Consider the following 20,171-nt stretch of genomic DNA (forward strand, 5'->3'; position numbering starts at 1 on the left):
GAGTGCATCTGGATAATTTCTCTCTACACTGTCGATCGTAATTCATGCAATTGCAACCCCACTCCAACAGATGTTATCTATCTCCTCGTCCTCCGATATTCGCTTAATCACTGCTTTTGTGCCCCACAGGCAAAAGTCGGAATAAAACCGGTGGATATCCGAATCCCCGACAAACCCCCGCACTTTGCCGGTTCTCATTCTCATACCATACGCAGAGTTGTAAAGCCTGACAAGTGACGACAAGGTCTGCCATGCAAAGACCACATCTCGAATCCTCTGGTGGCCACCGGGGCCCACGAGCTGAGTATGCCCTGGAGCAGAAGGCCCGGAAGGCGTGCAGTCAGTACCCTCATCTGCTTTCCTCCCCCTCAACGGCCAAGGCCAGGATGCGGAAGTTCATAGTGTAACGAGATGCATAGTAAACTGCCGACGCCAGAAGATGAAATGTGTCGTCGAAGACAACGATGTGTGTCGTCGTTGCCGCCGTGCCGGTCTTCCTTGTATCTTCGTGCCACGGGCAAATGCCGCGACGCTTCCGAATAGTGTGCTGCTTGGTCCGCAGGAGGATGATTTCAAGGGCGATGTCCTCCGTAGGCTCCAGATTATTGAAGAAAGACTTGGTCTCTCTGACGCATTCGGCGGCTCGCATGGCGCACCTGCTGATGAAGATCTGTCGCCGGACTTCAGCAGCTTAGGCGCCTTGTGGGACGCAGTCGTAGTGCTCCGGAGGACCGCTCCTAGTTCTGTTCCAGCAAGTATCTGGCGTAAGAGCACCGTCAAGGAGCTTTGGCTGTCGTAAGTGGAGGAGATGATCTCGTGTCCAAGACGTCTTAACTTACCTGAACTCTGTGAAAAAAAAAAGATTCCATGACCGCATGCCAGGACTGCATTTCATGCCCCGCAAGCAGACTTTCTCCGCGCCGCAGCCCATCCTCGTGGCCTCGATTCTGTTCTGCTCGAGTGTCCGAGGCCCGCGGGACGTCGCAGAGCTCGCGCCGCACTACTTCACCGTCGTCTGCAACGCGATCGCGCAACTCAGCATCCCCGGCAGCGAGGTAGGCGCCACACCCGAGGACACAGAGGAGTGGGCCTTCCAGACCGTCCTGGCGATTGTGCTGGCGGGGCTCCTGACGGAGGCTATCGTCCGTGAAACAGGGATCTGGATCTCCATCGCCTATCGCCTGATCCTGGAACACTGCCCGGCACACATTGACGACACATCACGCGAGTGGCGCAAGCTGTTCAGCGGCGTGCAGATCATCGATCTCGAGCATGCCTCCCTCCACTTGTCCTGTCCAGTCATACCGATCGAGGCCCCCCTGCCGGGCCTGCAGACGTCGAACCGGGACCAGCTCTACCGACTGTCGCGGATGATGCACACAGGTCTAACGCATTTCACCGGCAGGGGGCTGCCGACGATCTGGTCCTACTTCACCGGTCAGCTGCCTATCCCCATCCCCACGGCTGGTGGGGGCCTCACGAGTAATTTTACGGCCGTCGACGCAGCGGTGATCAGGGACTGGGCGAGGCAGCTTGACGAATGGCTTGTCGAATTCACTCAAAACTCCGAGGGCTCGGAGGAGGATGTCAAGCTTGTGTTCCGCCAGTATGTACTGCATCGGTTGGTTGTTCTGTCCATATATCATCCGGCCCGGGGCTGTGATCTGTGGTCCAACAACATCACGCCCAAGGACCAGCACGAACTGCTGCTCTCGGCGCGAGCGACGCTGAAGCTGCATTCGCACGATGACTCTATCTGGTCGAACTGGGACCAGGTGATGATTACCTGGGCGGCGCTTATTGTCATACAGGGCATTGAAGGGGGTGCCGGTGATCCAGAGGGTAGGGTAGATTTTTTCTATCTTTTTCTATCTTTTATTTGTGCAATATCGTGGCTAACGGAGACAGATCTCAACAACATACGAGTCCACCTGCAAATGCTCAAGCAGCTGACGGGACCGCACCCAGGTCTCTGCGACAAACTTGTCGCCCGGCTGGAAGGCAGTCTGGCCAACATCCACACTCCCGGCTCTGCAGACCTGCAGAATGCATTCGAGAACGCGGACCCCGCAATGAACCCCCCTCTGGATCAGTCATGGCAGATCTTCGACCAATCCAGCCTGCAGTACTTGATGTACTCGGACTGGATGGCGTAGCTTTCTTCATGCGCGCGCGAACTGGATTGTGGCTGATCGGTTCGGGCTCTCAATGCGCGAGGACATGCTATCTGGGGTTAATTCGCCTTCCTGCGGCTCTCTCCATGGTTTTGAGCCTGATGGAGCCTCAATGGGGGTCGTGGGCGTCTGATCGCTCAGACCTTTCTGTAGGATAGTCTGCTCCACGCCCTTGAAATACTTCATCCGATGTCATTCTCGGTCCTTCCACATACAAGGGCATCACTCACTCTAACGGTCTTCACCTTCAGCTCCAGCGTGGCATCCTCGTCCACCACCACCATGCTGCAGGGATGCAGCTGCAGACAGGACAGAGTGCAAAGGTGACTCACGCCACCCTCAACCGCCTGCTGGACGGCAAGCGCCTTGGCCGCTCCCGTAGCCACAATGACCACCTCCCTCGCCTCCATAATCGTCTGCACACCCACCGTCAGCGCCATTCGCGGCACCGCGTTCATATCCCCCGCGAAGAACCGCGCATTGGCAATAATGGTCTCGTAAGCGAGAGACTTGATCCTGGTGCGGCTCGCCAGGCTGGACCCAGGCTCGTTGAACGCAATGTGCCCGTCGCTGCCCACCCCGCCGAGGAATAGCTCAATGCCGCCGAGCGCCTTGATCTTGGCCTCGTACGCCAGACACTCCTCGGCGAGGCTCGCGGCGTTGCCGTCGAGGATGTTGACGTTGCCCGGCTCGATGTCGACATGGCGGAAGAAATTCGCGTGCATGAACGAGTGGTATGATTCTGGGTGGTCCCGTGGCAGACCGACGTACTCGTCCATGTTGAACGTCACGACATGACGGAATGAGATCGCGCCCGTGTTGTGTGCTGCGATCAACGCGCGGTAGATGGGCAGGGGACTGCTGCCTGTGGGCAATCCCAGGACGAACGGTCGTTCCGCCGTTGGCTTGAAGGCGTCGATGCGTTCTGTGGCGTTTAGCGTACTCCAGATAGGCCGTTGAGGCGTGTGAGAGTGAGACGTACTCGCGATGTAAGCAGCAATGTACTGCGCTGCCAGCTCCGGGCGCTCTTGAATGATCAGACGCATCACAGCAGTTGGTCCAGGACAAGACACGGTAGACAATGATTCTTAATAGACCTCAATTAGCTTCAAAGATACCCTAGCTTGTGACAATCATAAAATTGCCTCGCGTCGTCAGAATGTACCTATTGAACAATTCGAAATGCTCCAACGTCTCCTCACAGTAGCTCTCAGACATTATAATAACCTTATGAACGCATGACCACTCTATCCCATCCTGGTGATGATAGTCCCATGCTCGGTGATCACCCTCTTTATCCTACCGTCAACCATTAGGACCGGCAAAGACCGGTATCCGGTAAATCCGGCGAGCACATGTCCATCAGCAATAATAGGATAGGATTGATAATTGATTTTCCATCACGGATAGCGACCTAGTACCGACTGGACTCAGCAGACCCCGCTTCTGCTATGCATGGCTGCGTGCCATTGCGGTGGGATCTGGAGAAGCTTGGCACATTCCACAGGAAATGCCTATCAATAATTGACTATTGACAATCGTTAAGTTAATCATTATGAATACTCGTCGCCACGGGCCTGACCGACATCCTGCGGTTTTAAGATCAGTAGGTGGTTTCCCAAATAGGCTGGGTAAACGAGTCGGAGTCAAAGGAGTTGAATTTGATAGACTTGAGCTCAACTAGCCAGTGGAATACAACTGTACATAATATGTGCAAAGCTTCAACAGGCCTAACAGTAAAATCAGGTAGTAGCTACTCCTCCTTTGCACGGGCAATCTTCTCCTTATACTGGCCGCTGCCGACAAACCACCACCCCAGGATCAAGACGATCAACCCACCAACTACAACACAGGTGTAATTCATGTTTTGAGCAGTAACGGGCATGGTGTATGGGAAACTGAAGAAAACGATAGCAAAAAGCAGCCACGCCACGGTCACGCCGTTGACGACCCAGCCCCATTTACCCAGGTGGAAGTCTCCCCTGTGCATGTTGGCTCGGCCGGTGAGCATGTTCGTGGCGATGGGGATCAGATATGCGATGTTGTTGATGGTGACAGCCGCACCCAGCATGCTGTTGAACGCCGTGCTGCTGCCGAGGTACAGGCAGCCTAGAGCTGCGTTGGCTGCGGCAACGAGCAGCTGGGCGTTGAAGGGGATACCGAACCGCTTGCTGACACGCGCCCAAGCGCCTGAGAAAGGCATGGCGCCGTCTCGGGCGAAAGCCCAGAGAACGCGGGAGGTGGACAGTTGCGAGGAGACGACACATGGTCCGAGGGCGACGAAGAGAATAAAGGTCAGTCCGAATGCCCCGCCGGCCGACTGCGTGACCTGACGGAAGAGCTCGGCCAAGGGTAAGCCGGTGTTTGTGCTCGACAAGGCAGCATAGTCCTGGACGCTGAACATCAGGCCGATAAGATACGTCAGACCGGTGGTAAAGGCGATGGTCAGGGTGATGGCAATTGCCAATGGGGCGTTGCGCGAGGGCTATATGGATATTCTCTATTAGTTCTGCTCATCTGCACATTTGAATTGGTCACTCACGTTAGGCATCTCCTCCGTGATGTGTGTGACGCCGTCAAGTCCACCCAGACTGTACAGTGGATTGACCAGGCCAGTGATGAAACAGATGCCGTTGCTGCTCCAGCCGGTATTGTTGATCCAGTTCTTGAAGACAAACGCGCTGCTTTGGTGGGTGGGAGCGCACGCAACTACTGCCGTTAGAACCACCAGCCAGCCGAGCTGGAGGTAGAACAATGAGAATCTGTTCAGCGCTGGGATGACCTTGTTCCCAAATAGAACCACGCTGGCGGTGAGGATGTTGAGAATCTGATAGATGACAAAAGTCTGCCACGTTTTGATCACCAGGTCCGGGTGATATAGAGCGTAGAGTGCCTGGACTATGTTCTTGTGAGCTTGGGATTAGCTCGATGTATCGGACCAAGAACACATACCCACTTGGGAAAAGATCAAGTTTGTCGACGCCGTGGTAAAGATCCCTGGCAATATTAGTGCTGTTGTTGTTCAATCTCGCGAGGCCTTAACACTTACAACCAGAGACAGTCAGCCAGCCGGTGATGAAACTCAGAGAAGTGCCCATTCTTCTGGGTGCAACGGCAGCAATCCAATGGTACATGCCACCCTCGGTTGGGTAGCTGGACACGAATTCAGCCAGGGACGCTCCAAGGAAGGACTGCAGGATTGTCACGAGGATGAAGCCGTATATGATTGCACTTGGCCCACCGGCATTGATTTCCGTGACGATCCCTAGTCCCAGGCCAGTCCAGGAGATCGTCGTGGTGGACGCGAGACCGATCAACGACAGGATACTGAAATGGCGCTTGAGCTCCTGAGTGTGGCCTTTTCCGATGGTCAGCGCTCGATCTTCCCATAACGGAAACAAATGGCAGTCACATACCCATCTGAGCCAGTCGTAGCTCGTCTGCATCCATCTCCGACCCTTCCTTAGTCTGCATCGTAGGATGTTTTGGGCTTATGTCGCCCATTTTAGATGTATATACGTTTTGAATCTCGTGTAATCTTCCAGCTCAATGCAGGTTCTTGCTGCAAAATTGTATCCGAGGCGTGGCACATGCCTCATGGGAATGGATTCCAAATAAATACAGAGATATCGGTCCTGCTAGCCGACCAGAAGTTGCGGGGGAACGTCGAAACGTGGGAGAAAGCCTTATCGATGGCTCGAGAGCATAAACTATGGGTTGCTTGATACCCATGCCGGGGTATACCGGTCTTTGCCGGTGATTAGTAGTCTTATCACAGTGTTCGGGGCATCTCCGAAGTTACTCCGCAGATAGGTTCTGTGGAGTTTAAGGTTGCATTGAGTCTGGGGGAGAGTCAGATGGGATGATAATGTATAAATCAAGGGCAGCGTCCTGACGAAGTACTCGGCTAAAAACCTGAGTGTATTCGACATGCGATTCAATGCCAACTGGTTTCAGGCGCTCTTCAGCTTCGGCCTGCTGGGCGGCAGCGTCGCGCGCTCGGTCGAGTTGAAGAAGGATGTGAAGGCGCTCTTCGACCAGTCGATGACTCTGATGGATGACATTTATGATCCAGCGGCCGGTTACCTGCGCTACTTTTACTTCCCTCTCGCAGCGGGCCCTCACGAGACCCGGTCGACGGTCTGGTATTCCGTTGGTCTGCTCCAACGAAACCAAGGGGACGATGTCTACGAAGCGGTCAAGATACTCAAGAACGTCATCGGCGACCAAGAGAAGAACACGTCTTCGCTATGGTATGGCGACTACACGGTCTATCCCGAACAGCCAACTGTTGGCAGTCCGGCATATTCCCCAGTAGTAAGTCAACCCGCTTCTGTGAGCCCGCAGGCCTGAATGCCATTCTCATAGGTAACAGATTTATAACTCGTGGGATCCCAACTGGAGGGGCTTCATTGGTACCGCCTTGATCGTCATCTATGAGGAGTTCAGGGGTCTGCTGCCCGCGGACGTCCAGCACCTGATCCTCGAAAGCCTGTACAACAACACAGTAGGCGATAGCTACCGTGTTGGCGGCGTTAATGACGACAATCTGTACCCGGCTTATACAAACGCCTGGTTGATGAGAAGTGTGGTCACCTCATGGATCGGTCACAAGTTCAACGACGCCAATATGACTGCCGCGGGCGACAGCGACGCTCGTGAGTTTCTCAATCTTTTCGACCGCAACCACACTTTGTCCGAGTTCAACGGTCCCACATATGCTGGGGTTTCCATCTACGCGCTCACCGTCGCCGCCAAGTACCTCGCTCAGACCAACTCGACCATCGGTCAGACCGCGGCGCGCGTGATCTCGGAGGTTTGGGATTACGAGTCCCTGCTATGGAATTCCAACATGAGAAACTTTGCGGGACCATGGGACCGTTCATATGGCTACGACATGAACGAATACGTCTCCATCATGTCGTTGTGGGTGTGGACGTTGATAGGCAAGGAGCGGGTGTGGAAGTATTCCTCTCCAATCTGGACCATGGCGCATGCGGACGACTTTGAGATTTCACCCCTCATCGCGGTTCTCTCCGGATTCCATAAGACGCTCGTTCCGAACTCTGCCATGTCAAGGTTGACTCGCTTCCCCGGTGAGCACACATATCGCGGGCATGCTTATGCTCCCCCGGCGGACTACGAGCCACGAAACATCAGCACGTGGCTCTCGGCGAATCTGACCATCGGCACAGACTCGTTCAAACAGAGCGTCGTGGGTGGCTTCTCAAAGGACTCGAGGTCTTTCAGCCCCTCTGTCGTGCAGTGGATCCGCTCTGACGAGTCGATCGGCTACTTCAACCTGTATCCGACAGAAACCGCGATGGAGGCCGAGGTAGCCCCATACTCGCTGAATCTGACATATCCTCTCGGTAACGCCTCTAGCACATTTACCTTTGTCCTCGCTTCAAACCCGCTCGGAGCCAAGCGTGATATCACAGGGTTTGGCGATGTCGACGGCTTGAACATCGAGGTCGTTGGAGGGACTGCCAACCCTGTTCCCGAGATCTCTTTCTGCGGACTGGTGGGCGGGACCTGCGATATCATCCAGTAAGCTACGATCTTCTCTTCCGGTGAAGGTGCTTTTTCTAACAGCTGGTAGTAACTTCGAATTCTGGAATGTTACCTTTTCAATGCCGGCAAATAGCTCGGATGTTCCGAGCATCCAGTTCAAATTCAAGCTTGAATAGGCCCAACTACTGTGAATCCCAGGATATATAATTCCGGGGTGGGATGAAGGTGGAAACAGCCTATATTGTGTTGATATGGAGTTGCATAACCAAACCATAAAACTCAACCAACCCTTACTGAACTTAAAGAGTGTAGGTTCAGTTCTTATTACACCTCTAATAGTTGCTCAAGTATCCTGAAGAAATCATCCGCTCATTCGCCTCCATTTGAACACCTAACCAATATGTATCACTCTTACTTGGGAACTAGCACATACGACCACAGGGTGTGGAAAACAGGGCTTCCCGTCCGCTCAGCCGTACTTAAGCCACACGCCGGCCGGTTAGTAGTTGGGTGGGTGACCACCAGCGAATCCCCGCTGTTGTATGTTTTTGCTTCACCATTCTTGTTGCTTCGTCTGCTAGTCTGCTCAAACAGTCATGTAAGGAGGAATAGCCATGACGAGAACCACAAGAGCGCACCTTGTGGCCCCCAAAGACAGAAAAAAGAGCGTTCATTCCTGCGCAAGACCCACAGCGATGATCACAGCCTCAAATTTGGGAATGACTCCGAATGAGAGTTTGTAGGTCTAGATTCGTTTCTGAAAGGTAGAGGTTAACTGCTTCTAGCCAGTGGAGGGAGGCCCTTGCCGATCTTCCCAGGTACAGATACTGGAATACGTGAAGCTGCTGTTTCTTCTGCCACAAAAGGTGGCCTAGTTTGCACACATTTATGTGGAACCAGATCAGTTCAACAATGTAAGCCTGACGGGCTATTATAATTATGTTGATTTAGTATTCGTTCGCAGTCCAGTTGGTATATGTACATGGGCCTTGTCATCCATCAATAGGGTATATCTCTCGCATTAGAAATGGCACATAAAAAATAAGAAAGGAAAAAGAAGGAAAAAAGAGAGAAAGAACAAAATTAACGTTTATCCAGTCAGTCAGACAGGCATCGTATGGCCCGAGTCTATTGACGCCGTGCGGGTCTTGACGAACTTGGGCCACGTGTTGGTGAGAACGAGGTACTTGATGCTCTCCTGCGCATCGTCAAAGACGGTCGGACCGAAGGACTCGGGGACGTCCCCCCAGTATTGCACGCGGTCATGGATGGCGAGCACCGAGCTTTGAAGCTCCTTTTGCGAGCTGTTCGAAAAGGTCGGCGACGCCGGGGGCTTGAAGGAATCAAAGGGGGTGGCGGGATCGACCACCTCGCGCTCGTCGCCGTACAGGATACAAGCGGGCCGCTCAAAGACTTCTTGAAGCTTTCTGAGATCGTGAGACGAGATGTTGATGGGGAACTCGGCGTGCGTGACGCTGATGAACTCGGCGTAGATGCGCAAAGCGCGGTTGAATCGCTCGCGGATCAAGTCCTCGGTGTTGCTGTCCCGAGGCGCGGTGTTATCCCGGATCGACGGCGGGAAGGAGTCTTTCCATTCGGCAACGCTGGTCAAAAAGGCAATGTTCTCGCCGGAAAAGTCGTTGAGCGCAGAGAATCTCTGGAGAGGCGCGGGGTCTCGCTCAAGGGCGTACTCGAGAGCGCCCATTGTCAGGATACTGTCGCGAGAACTGTTGGTCTGGACGGAGCCGGTGGTGGACTTGCCGCCGGTCATTATGGATTCGACCAGAGTGGCAGTCGAGGCGAGAGACTTGGTTGCGGAGCTGTTGGTCTTATTCTTTGCCTCCCACTGGGCGATGCAGTCGAGGGTCTCCTTGAGGAGCGTCTGCTGGCGCATTACCTCCCAGCAGGGAAGGAAGACGGTGAAGATTTCCATGACCAGGATCGAAAGACATATCCTTGGATTGCATCAGGGGATATTGCTTGGGAAGAAGATCGAAATGCTCAAGCACTTACCACTGCGGAGGCAGCCAGACTTGGTTCACTTTGTCAAAAGCAGGGACATAGATGGAAATGAGCCACAGGGGGGCACCGGGGAGACTGCACACGACGTGAATGAGAACAGAAACAAGGATACATGATTCGGCGGTTGACTCACTTGGCTATGGCACAGCCGATGGTCTGAACTCGCCAGCCATGGGTGTCGCGGATATTGCGAGATTTCCAGAGAAGGATGGGAGCGAATATCCAGGCCCAGAACAGTTGCCAGAAGATACTCGGCCACCTGGCGACAGTGTTAGCCCTTCGACCTACATCAGACGATTCTGGTGCTCCGTACCACTCCCAACCCCGGCCCATCGCCGATAACTGGGCCATTTTGGCCCCGTGAACCTCTGTGCCTGGAATCCCCCAGGTGGGATGCCACTTGCGCGAAATCAACCACATAATGACAGTGAGAAGGATCTAGCGCATCACTTAGATTTGACCAAGGATATAATATCCACTCGCAATAGAAAAAAGAGGGTCGAACCTGAGCAATCATTCCGATGCCAACTAGAGCAAGGATCCTGGTATTATAATCGAGACGCTGGAAGCGGCCGATCAAGCCGCTTTTCCTGTGGTTGGGAGGAGAATCGACGAGTCGACGATCATTATAAACGTATTTCCGCTGGAGCTTTGCAACGTGAAGGAAACGACTGTTGGAAGCGTGAAAGAGAGCGATTCCGCAGGGTAGAAAGGTGCCCATGATCCAGAACTGAGCATCTCCAGGCATGATGGGGCCAATCATGGTGCCGAATTGGACAGGGACGTAATATAAATGGAGGAGAACGACAGCAGAGAGCGACAGGCTGAGGCCTCGGATGCGCAGAATAGGTGTGTCCCGACGAGCGATGAGATAGGCCATGCCACTGGCGACGAAGAGTGTCCAAACGCCTGCCCAGGTGGCCCACCAGATGCTAACCGGACTGTATACAGGCTCCGGCTTGGAGTCAGGCGTGACTCCCAGTTCCGACCCCATAATGACAAGTTTGGCTGAAACAAAGGAGCAAGAAAGATGAGCGAGTGACTGAGTGAGTGTAACATTGTGGAAAAAGAAAGGAGAAAGAAGAGCTGGGGACGACTGGTCAATACTAATAGTAACAAATGGGGTTTGTCGGTCCAATACAGGACACCCACAATAGCACTATGATCATTTACCGGGAATTAGCTGCAATGTAGATACTGAACAGACCCCGGGCAGACCCCTGCAAGACGTGGAACCCATTGTTAAACTGACTTTGCCGGGTTTGCCCCTCTACAAAGGACTAATACAAAGCTGGATCGATCGATCGGCGTCGACCGAGGCAGATATCATGAATAATGCTCGCTCAAGGGGGGAAGATGCCGATATATCAAGCGTTCCACATGTTAGACTCCATATGACTCAGTCCAAAGGCCCCAGCGTAGCAACAGACTGCGAAAGACGGCCACGTTCTCTGGCCTCGTGGCTGGCTGTGCCTGAATATCTATCTGCTCCGCAGTCTCCGAAGGAATGGAAGAACTTGCCTCGCTTGCAGTCGACCAGAGGGATCGCCCGAACTACTCTGTACCATTGGTTCTGCAGCGTATCATCGTGGCGATCGACATGTGCTAGTTGATGCATCGCCCCACTAATCACAGACATCAGCTGCTAGTAACTGCCAAATTGGTATCAGATCGTCTCTTCCCACGGTCCGCAATCCATATCCACTTGTAGACTCGCTCGAAAACCGGGAATTCTCCTTGTTAGCGTTGAAGCTAGTGGAGAGCTAGAGTCGGGCAATTCCAAATCACTTTTTGTGTAGGGCCCAAAGTCTCAAGCCTTGACATATCTTTCTACATGTTCTTATCTATTTTCCAGTTCTAAGCCGGTTGATCTACGAATTCCTGTTGAGTTTCCTGATCAAGCTGTCAAGGAGAATGGTCCCGGGAAATGGGTCATAATCAGTCGCGGTCCTCGACATGTGAGACTATCATTTGGTCGTCATGAAGAGTCGGAGAATATGTTTCCCTACTTTTAGTAAATCATGTTGGCGTGCTCATTGAGACTGACTCTGTTGATCTACTACATCACAGGCTAATATTACACCACCATATCCCCAGAATGGTTTTGGACTTGGTACAGACCGCAGCTGGATTTATTCTTATGACAATATCTCGATTGAAAGAGCTCATCCTTGTTCCCGGGATAGGAAGCTGCTTTGGGGCCCACTTTATTCTGCAGATCTTGGAGATACTGAAAAAGTTTTCCTTCAATGCGTTCCCACCCACGGTTTCCCCTCTATTTCGCCAGCATTTCCCTGATCTTCAAGGAGGGTCAACCGATATTTTCTGACCAGGTCAGCTCAGAAAGGCATTGGGATATTGCCTACCAAAGTCGTATTGCATGATGCCCTCACTATCAACATCGCTGAGAATGAGCTCCTCGTCGTGCTGCCACAAACCCCGACTTGTTGTCGTCTGGGATGCTGCTCCCCTTCCAATGCCAGTCATATGGACAAGGACGACGTTATGGCGCGAGACAGCCCAAGGTGTACGTATTATCATCTCCAATTGAGTTGCCAAACTTGTCCCCTTCCCATATCTCATCGAAAACGTCACTGACTGTATCTGCTTCTAAAGGCAGAGCACAGAAAATAGCTACTGTGAACTATGCATAATCCACAGGTCATGACATGGGGTTTGTGTTCTTGCACATTGTAACCTTTGGAGAAGGGGCCAGGACCTCCTAGTCACTAATATACATATGATAGAGCTCCCGGACGGTCAACACAATCTTCTCCTAAAGAATGCCTGTCGAATATCGAGATTCTTGTCGGGCCGGGACGGATTCATGGGGCCGTCTCCAAAGCTCGGCATCGAAACAGTTGTTGACCAATAATGGAGCTGGAGGCAAACATCTCATCACCAGGTTGGAACCAGACAAGGCCAGGAATGACCGATACAACGATCTTCGACGCTCGGTTCAAACCACAGTCAATCCGGCCATTAAACTTTTAAAGTATAATTAATCATCATATTAATAAAGGTAAAAAATACAATATTTATAACAAGATATTATAAGATTTAAATCTTATAGTTGAGGGGGTGATCTTGATTGTGATAGGAACATTGAATCATCCTTACTCGGTTTGAAATCGCCTCAAGGACCCTGATGTAGATTAGTCGACAAGAGTGGACGATAGACAGGCTTGAAGCTGTCTAGAATATATCATCCACCAAGGCCCGCCATTCGGGAGTAAAAGGGGTTTGAGAGCATCTCCCGGCCGGGCTAGCCGGTTTGCTGGTCTTCTTGTAATCTATAATATCTAACATCCAAATCCTCAGTGCCAGGTCACAAAATGGTGTCAGGCAGTAGCTTACCTAAAAGGATTCCCCCAATCGACCAGTGTCGCGCGACGTCGGACAGAACGAGCCTGATGGTTTCGGCGCACAGAGAGGCCGACTGCGATTCGATGAGGATGTGATCGTCCGGAACATGGACGGTACTCGGGCCAACGAGGGCACAGCACACGAATGGCGAGCACAGCGACAGGTGCTGCGGAGATAGAAGCCGCGCGGCGCGGTTCACTTCTATAATAGTCGAAAGATAAATCCGAGGGGGCCGAACATCTGCGGGTTGAAGGGTCTCATTTTGTCTGAGCATTAGTAGAGTACGAGCACTAGGAATGACCAGAGATACGGCGTCAGTCATTGCAAACCAAAGCAAAAGATGTTGAACTGACAGCGGGCAGAGAGCATACCAATTCAGGACAATCAGAGAACATGCAATCCAGTTGAACGTTACATGACTGGTGGGCCATGATGCCCCCGACATGGACAGATCTTGAAACGAACGGGGCAGGGCAAGAAAGGCACACCCGATCACCGCCTCTGCGTGATGAAGCCTCTCTACGGAAGCGCCTGGTGGCACGGCTGCGTCGTACGCCTGTCGGAGAACAGCTAGACAGACCAGGAACCACGCTCTTTCGCTTTGGTTTGGCGACTCGGTGAGATGCTTCCATGGCATTCCACCGTTTGCATTGAGCAAGGCCGACGGCGCTTGAGTTCTGTTATCCCAGTCATGATCCGACACCGGCAGTAGGACGTGAACAAAGCGACTGTCGATAGCGAACGGTCGCAGGGACAGAGTGGAGGAGAAGGTGTCTATCTCCCAGACCATTTACCAAGCACGACGTCTCTCTTCCAGGAGAACCCACTATTCCTGGTTCTGCTGCGGGGACCCCCCTTCATGCTGTCTGTGGGCATCGGTCGTGTGAAGGTCCAGGTCGTACGCGAGACGCACACAAGTGCCGCTCAGAATCCATGCATCTTCCGAAGGGCCGGACAGAAGAGAACTGAAGGTTAGAAGAATCAGGCCTTGAAGACATGGTAGAGTCCGAAGGCAATGCTTGAAGTCCTTTGAGATCGTCTCCCAGAGCTCGGTGGCTCTTTTGACAAATATTTGATCGCGACAGGTCGGATCGATGCCGATAAACTCTGGCGCATTGCTAAATCTGGCAGACAGGGCGAACATTCCATTAAGCATGAATTGGAAGACAGGAGACGACCTCGAGTGTCGCGGATCCTGGTTGGCCGCGTGATGCCGCGATAGGTCTTAATTGAATTTGGCACGGAGGAAAAGAGGACAGAAGGCTTGAACTTTGTCGAAATAGATGTTGATAAGCTCCTCCTCGAGAGACGGAGGAACCAGTAGATCGTAGCGATTGTCAGGTGAGACGCTGAGCTGGTCAAAGTCCTGTCCGAAATGGTACGCTGAGGGGGGTATTGTATTTAGCCCGGTCATTTCGTCCACCGAAGGACTCAGCCCCAGTAATCCATCGGACGAATGCAGCAACCCAGCGACAGAGTTTTCCAAGTTTTGTAGATCAAAGAGCGACAGATCGACCTCATCGGTTGCGATGCGGTCGTTCTTTGCTGTATTCGTTGCGGTCACCGACTTTCGACGACAGTCTCGCTCGCCCTCTCCCTCTCGCAACCTGTACCGAGCACTGTATGTGCATCTGCTGCCAATCCGAGAGCACAGAGAGCATTGTGGATGGAGCATATCACATCGGGACTTTTTCCTCCGGCATTCATCACAGGCGCGTCGGAAGGAGGGTCTGCCGGATGAACCGGTCGAACAGGGGATGTACTGGAAACCGGAAAGAACTCCGAAATTGGTGCTGTTGTTGCCCATGCTTGTCGGATTGTTGGATTTATCCTTCTTTACAGGAGAGACAACAGCTTCTGAAAGCATCTGGCTGTGCAGAGCTATGGGGGGGCAATTCCATTTCCCCGCACTTTCTCGGTCCACTTTGACTTTCCGCGGATCTCTATGACTCATCAGTCTCTACTTATCACCAACTAATCATTGTAAATGCTGCTGGTTAAAGATGTGCATGAAGATGATTCTGATTTCCTGTTTCGTGTGCTTAGATAGTTGGCTATATACAGCTAAGGCACTCTAACTAGGATTTCAGGATTATGCCTACGGCACAAGCACAAGTAATAAGGAATTATGTAGTATTGGGATTGACACTGTTCATATTGTCTGCCTAGGTCTGTAAACCTAATGTTCCCGCCTAACTAGATATGCACTTCTAGAAAGCTCACCAATGCTGCTGCTTACTGTACTCTAGGTTCCCAAGATAAACCGCCACCACAATCAAGGCAGGATTCAGAATACAGTGCTTATACGCTGTCTCCGATCATCTCCTGCTAGGTGATTGATCTTTTCCCAGTGCTGATCCGAAGGATATCTTCAATTGCACTTGTCTCTGGAGGCTGCTCCCCATCACCGCACCAGGAAACGTGCAAATCTGGCCTTAACAGAACCGCGTCCCGTTCCCAGATCTGACGGACATGGGCGTCATCCGGAAGATGAACCGTAGATAGCGGGACCTTGAGCTGAGCCGCGATGGTAGCAAACATCTTTGCATTCAGACCATCCGCCGTGAAATCTACCAGGGTGTAGTCAGGGCCCAAGAGATCATAGACCGCAGTGACACCGTCGTTGAGGAAGACATGGGGCGCCCGAGCACCCGGCCATGTGGAAGGATGGTAACTTTGCGGAGTCCATTCTGGCTCCTTCTCGGGTCTGCTGTCATAGACAACAACAGGAGACCCACTGTGTCGATATCCCATCTCGATACCGAGAGACTTGTTTTCCCCGTCGTTTGCGAGGACATGGGCCCGAATGCGCTCACGGAGTTCCCTTCCCTCTAGTGTATCACTTCGGACGAGACCCGGAGTACCCTGGCGAACCCAGGTGACATACTTCAAATGGACCTCCGCATTGCGGCCGGACATGGCGACATTTCGAAGGGCAACAGGGCGGCGCTCGATCTCGTACGAGTCTAGCAAGGCTTCACCCCCTTGAGAGTGGAGGGCCATTGCTAGCTTCCAGCCGATATCATAGGCATCTCCCACCCCCGTGTTCATGCCATATCCCCCGAATGGAATATTCTGATGTGCTGTTTGTGTTGGTCCGTGTGAGTCCCAATATTTACAGCAGCTTTGGCTCTCAAGGGGAATTACCGGAATCTCCCGCCAGAAACACCCTTTTTCCCCTTGACCGATATTGGTTCGCAACAGATAGATTGGCCCTCCACGTACTGGTGACAAGGATCTGGTCGATTTTGAACTTTTGTGGGGCTCCAGCATCCCCAAGCGCGGCATATACCATCTCTTCCGGATTGAGATCGTTTTCGTCTGCGCCGGGCGTCAGGGGTATATGCACTGTCCATGTATCCTTTTCGTCCTGATTGATGACGACCGCATCCTGAGACAGGAATAAGTGCCAGAACTGTCCCTGTCGATGGAGGACATCCAGGTCCTTGGACTTGAAGTGCACCAGCAGCGTCGGCACGGAGCTATCATGCGGATTCGTGTCAATATTCTGTAAACATCGGGGGCAAGCACATACATTGGAGTACCAGTGAGCTCGATCCCAGCTGACTTTCTCACCCGACTTCCTGCCCCATCGCAGCCGATCACATACTGGCTGGAAATGATGTATTCAACCCCGGCGTCCACCTTCGTGACGGTCGATTCTACGCGATCATCCAATTCGTTGAGCGATTCGAATTTGACTCCTGAAAAACACTCCACCAAAGGCTCTGCTTCCACAATGGGTTTGAGCCAGACCTCGAATATGCTTTGCGAGCAACGCAAATAAGCTTGACTGGGCATCGTCCCGTCATTCTTCTCGTGGATCTGTTGCCACATTTTTTCCGGCGAGGGGAGATCCTAAAGGCGTAAGTTCCTGCTGATGCTCCTTTCCTTCCTCCCTTTGCATGGAAGAGCAAGATAGACCACTCACCCATTCGGCGATAGCTTCTCCCCCGTCCGATAGTCCTGTACTGAACAGGCATTTCAGAGAGTATTGCTGCGGCACGCCTAGCAACCCCAACAATCAGGAACGAGCCAGCGCTGAGAGACGGACCACCCACCTTGTTCCCGAAGCTTTTGCGCGAGGCCGAGACGAGCCAAAAGCTCCATCGAGCGCGCATTGGTAATGTCCATTTTGGGCCATCTGGTGGTGTGATGATTCCTTTCGACGAGGACGGTGCGGATTCCACGCCGCGCCAGGTGGTACGCAGTCACCAGGCCGATGGGACCTGCGCCTACCACAAGCACAGGGGCTTAAGCAAGAGTTGGTCTGCTGTTGTCTTCTGCGAGGGAACCCTTGTTCATATTAGCCCTTTTGCCTTTATAAGTATGGTCATAAGAAGGCACCTCGCACCATGATGTAAGAGCGGTTGAGCAAGTCCTTTTCCCTGTTGAATAGTTGTCTTTGGTGCACTCATGATGACTTGTATTTAAATAGGTAACCAGTTGGGGGAAACGTACATCAGCTTAACCATGATTCGTCATAATAATGCCCATATCCGTCATTACCTTAAGCTTTAACCCGGTCCTGGACCACAACGGGCAATTACCCGTCCCCATCGACCAGTTGTGGTTATGTTGGAATAAGATACCACTATGACTATGGATATGAAACCCTAGACTGACGAGTACATCGTCCGGACGCCTTTTTGGCCTAGTGGTATTATTATTCAATAGGTTAGTTCCCGCCGGGTCTTTAGGTCAGCTGTTACTGGCTGAAGTTGTGGCTGGATCTACTGCGGAAATTGCATGCTGCTATTCGAGAATGCATGTGTTGAGGGCAGTAAATGCTACATGTCTCTCGGAATGAAACACTCTAAACTCACCATGATACGGGTCTCTTACTGTCCAGACTTCTACATGTCTGACTATCCCGCATGTCACCGCCATCCTCACGGTGAACAGGGACGACACTTCCTTCCCAGGCAAGTCGCCGATACTGCCGTCTTCCTATCGAACTATCGAGCGGTAGAAACTCCGAACAGGGCACAGCCCCAGATTCTGAGACCGGTCTTTTCCCCAAACTGTGGGGAAAGGTTTTTCATACGAACTGAGCCGGAACTTGTCTTGAGGCGAGGAGGAAACGTCTTTAGAATTAGCTGGCATGGACCTAGTAACAATACCATGAAGGGACCCTTCTGCACTACACATGCTTCTCTCGCATGTCGACTCACTATGTCGCTACCTATTCTCTATCTGACGGCTATCCTTGCCGTCCTGGGAATCCTCTATGTATTCCTCTTCGTCGGCCGTAGAGAGAGGAACCTTCCACCTGGTAAGAGCCTGACTCCAAGCGGTGACGACCGGATCAAATATCAAGGCTGATTTGAATGAAACTCTTGAAGGCCCACCAACCCGACCCATCATTGGCAATGCCCACCTGATTCCTCACAAAGGCGCCCACTTTACGTAAGAACAGTCACACCAAGTCTTGTGCAAGCTCGCACCCGGAGAGTACTTGAGACTGACACCTTACTAGGTTCATTGAAATGGCCCGAAAGTACGGTGGCATGTTTTCTCTCAAGGTTGGGTCGGGCACGATTATTGTACTCAATGATCGACGGATTATCAAAGAGGTATTGGATAAGAACAGCGCGATATCCAGCAATCGACCGCAATCATTTGTCGCCCGCACCATTACAGGAGGCGATCATCTGTTGATTATGGATGCTGGCGCGCCATGGCGGACGTTTCGGAAACTGCTGCACCAGGAGTTTATGGCGTCTAAGTGTGACAAGGAACACATCCACACACAGAATGCCGAAGCCATCCAGATGCTGCGCGACTTCATCCTGTTTCCGGAAGAGCACATGCTACATCCCAAAAGATATAGCAACAGCATAATCATGAGTCTCCGTGGGTGAATCCAAACAGACAGCTAGGGGTCATGACTTGCTAACTTTCTTTGCCTGTTGTGCAGTCTATGGGGTGCGGACGCCGTCATTTAATACACCTCATATGCAGAGACTCTATGAGCTCATGGAGCACTGGTCCTCGATCTTGGAAATCGGAGCGACTCCGCCAGTAGACGCCTTCCCTTTTCTCAAGTTCCTCCCGGAACGATTCTTCGGCAACTGGTGGTCCCGAACCCAGGCAGTCAAGAGAGAAATGGAAAGTCTCTACGGTGACATGCTGCGCCACGTCATGCGCCGTCGACAGACCAGCGGCAGTCTGAAGTGCTTCATGGACAGGGTTCTCGATCAGAACGAGAAGCTCGGGCTCAGCAATCATCAGCTCTACTTCCTGGGCGGCGTCGTGATGGAGGGCGGGTCGGATACCTCTTCTTCGGTCATCAATTCGTGCATCCATGCCTTGGTCCAGTTTCCCGAGGTCCAGAAGAAGGCCCAGGAGGAGATCGACCGCGTGGTGGATGAGAGCCGGACTCCCACCTGGTCTGATTTCGCGGATTTACCGTACGTAACCCAGGTGGTCAAGGAAGCACAGCGGTGGCGCTCCGTCGGCGGCCTGGGATTCCCCCATGTGCTTACCGAAGGTAAGAGCTGATTGCTTTCTTTCGAACCGTTGCAATGGTTAACCGTGATACCTACCTCAGACCAGTGGGTTGACGGCAAGCTTCTCCCCAAAGGAGCCGCCATCTTCACCAGCGTCTGGGATATCCACCACGACGAACAACGGTATCCAAATCCCGACGTGTTTGATCCAGACCACTATGCAGGCTACAACATGCTGGCCTCGGAGTATGCGAATTCCGCCGACTATAAGAACCGCGACCACTATTCGTTCGGCAACGGGCGCCGTCTCTGCCCGGGGATACACCTCGGGGAGCGAAATATCTTCCTCGGGATCTCCAAGCTGCTGTGGGCATTCGAATTTGAAAAGGCTGTGGACGAGGCTAGCGAACCCATTGAGACTGATATCAGCCCTGTCACGGCGTATTCGCAACGCTTTTTGATTACTGCGAAGCTATATCTCTGCAAGATCACTCCACGCTCCGAGAAGCGGAAAGAGACTATCATGCGTGAGTTTGCCGAGGTGGAAAAGACTGTGTTTGCAAAGTATGAGAATGTGTAGCCAGCTGTATTGGAAGATGGTGTGATCCTTGTGAGATAGAGGGTACATAAGGAACTATGTAGA

The 20,171-nt window shown here is 52.4% G+C and overlaps 9 protein-coding genes across 9 annotated transcripts; 3 read left to right on the forward strand and 6 right to left on the reverse strand.

Moving 5' to 3' along the window:
• Positions 1–251: 251 nt before the first annotated feature.
• CDV56_105405 (Zn(II)2Cys6 transcription factor domain-containing protein) lies at positions 252–2,156 on the forward strand (the record flags this gene model as incomplete). Its single annotated transcript, XM_026759024.1, has 4 exons — positions 252–339; positions 420–795; positions 863–1,842; positions 1,909–2,156. The coding sequence occupies 4 exons, from the start codon at positions 252–254 to the stop codon at positions 2,154–2,156; spliced, it is 1,692 nt and encodes a 563-aa protein (XP_026613656.1).
• Positions 2,157–2,162: 6 nt separating this feature from the next.
• On the reverse strand, positions 2,163–3,220 carry CDV56_105548 (uncharacterized protein; the record flags this gene model as incomplete). The annotated part of the gene is made up of 3 exons (XM_026759167.1): positions 2,163–2,354; positions 2,405–3,099; positions 3,157–3,220. 3 exons carry the CDS (start codon positions 3,218–3,220, stop codon positions 2,163–2,165), a joined length of 951 nt encoding a protein of 316 aa, XP_026613657.1.
• A 707-nt stretch (positions 3,221–3,927) lies between these two features.
• On the reverse strand, positions 3,928–5,678 carry CDV56_105687 (uncharacterized protein; the record flags this gene model as incomplete). Its single annotated transcript, XM_026759306.1, has 5 exons — positions 3,928–4,659; positions 4,717–5,072; positions 5,127–5,171; positions 5,224–5,532; positions 5,591–5,678. The coding sequence occupies 5 exons, from the start codon at positions 5,676–5,678 to the stop codon at positions 3,928–3,930; spliced, it is 1,530 nt and encodes a 509-aa protein (XP_026613658.1).
• Positions 5,679–6,104: 426 nt separating this feature from the next.
• Positions 6,105–7,864, forward strand: CDV56_105837 (uncharacterized protein; the record flags this gene model as incomplete). Its single annotated transcript, XM_026759456.1, has 3 exons — positions 6,105–6,491; positions 6,550–7,724; positions 7,777–7,864. 3 exons carry the CDS (start codon positions 6,105–6,107, stop codon positions 7,862–7,864), a joined length of 1,650 nt encoding a protein of 549 aa, XP_026613659.1.
• Positions 7,865–8,790: 926 nt separating this feature from the next.
• On the reverse strand, positions 8,791–10,704 carry CDV56_106027 (regulator of G-protein signaling domain-containing protein; the record flags this gene model as incomplete). Its single annotated transcript, XM_026759646.1, has 5 exons — positions 8,791–9,643; positions 9,702–9,785; positions 9,844–9,969; positions 10,024–10,148; positions 10,216–10,704. The coding sequence occupies 5 exons, from the start codon at positions 10,702–10,704 to the stop codon at positions 8,791–8,793; spliced, it is 1,677 nt and encodes a 558-aa protein (XP_026613660.1).
• Positions 10,705–12,905: 2,201 nt separating this feature from the next.
• On the reverse strand, positions 12,906–14,232 carry CDV56_106294 (fungal specific transcription factor domain-containing protein; the record flags this gene model as incomplete). Its single annotated transcript, XM_026759913.1, has 4 exons — positions 12,906–13,012; positions 13,068–13,342; positions 13,430–13,804; positions 13,904–14,232. The coding sequence occupies 4 exons, from the start codon at positions 14,230–14,232 to the stop codon at positions 12,906–12,908; spliced, it is 1,086 nt and encodes a 361-aa protein (XP_026613661.1).
• A 69-nt stretch (positions 14,233–14,301) lies between these two features.
• Positions 14,302–14,883, reverse strand: CDV56_106382 (Zn(II)2Cys6 transcription factor domain-containing protein; the record flags this gene model as incomplete). The annotated part of the gene is made up of 1 exon (XM_026760001.1): positions 14,302–14,883. The coding sequence occupies one exon, from the start codon at positions 14,881–14,883 to the stop codon at positions 14,302–14,304; it is 582 nt and encodes a 193-aa protein (XP_026613662.1).
• A 521-nt stretch (positions 14,884–15,404) lies between these two features.
• Positions 15,405–17,210, reverse strand: CDV56_106449 (uncharacterized protein; the record flags this gene model as incomplete). Its single annotated transcript, XM_026760068.1, has 5 exons — positions 15,405–16,159; positions 16,302–16,558; positions 16,612–16,934; positions 17,008–17,084; positions 17,138–17,210. 5 exons carry the CDS (start codon positions 17,208–17,210, stop codon positions 15,405–15,407), a joined length of 1,485 nt encoding a protein of 494 aa, XP_026613663.1.
• A 1,041-nt stretch (positions 17,211–18,251) lies between these two features.
• Positions 18,252–20,108, forward strand: CDV56_106633 (cytochrome P450; the record flags this gene model as incomplete). The annotated part of the gene is made up of 5 exons (XM_026760252.1): positions 18,252–18,351; positions 18,422–18,485; positions 18,556–18,932; positions 18,997–19,569; positions 19,630–20,108. The coding sequence occupies 5 exons, from the start codon at positions 18,252–18,254 to the stop codon at positions 20,106–20,108; spliced, it is 1,593 nt and encodes a 530-aa protein (XP_026613664.1).
• Between the last annotated feature and the right edge of the window lie 63 nt (positions 20,109–20,171).

This window comes from Aspergillus thermomutatus (genome assembly GCF_002237265.1).
Source record: "Aspergillus thermomutatus strain HMR AF 39 chromosome Unknown NODE_120, whole genome shotgun sequence".
NCBI classification, from domain to species: Eukaryota; Fungi; Ascomycota; class Eurotiomycetes; order Eurotiales; family Aspergillaceae; genus Aspergillus; species Aspergillus thermomutatus.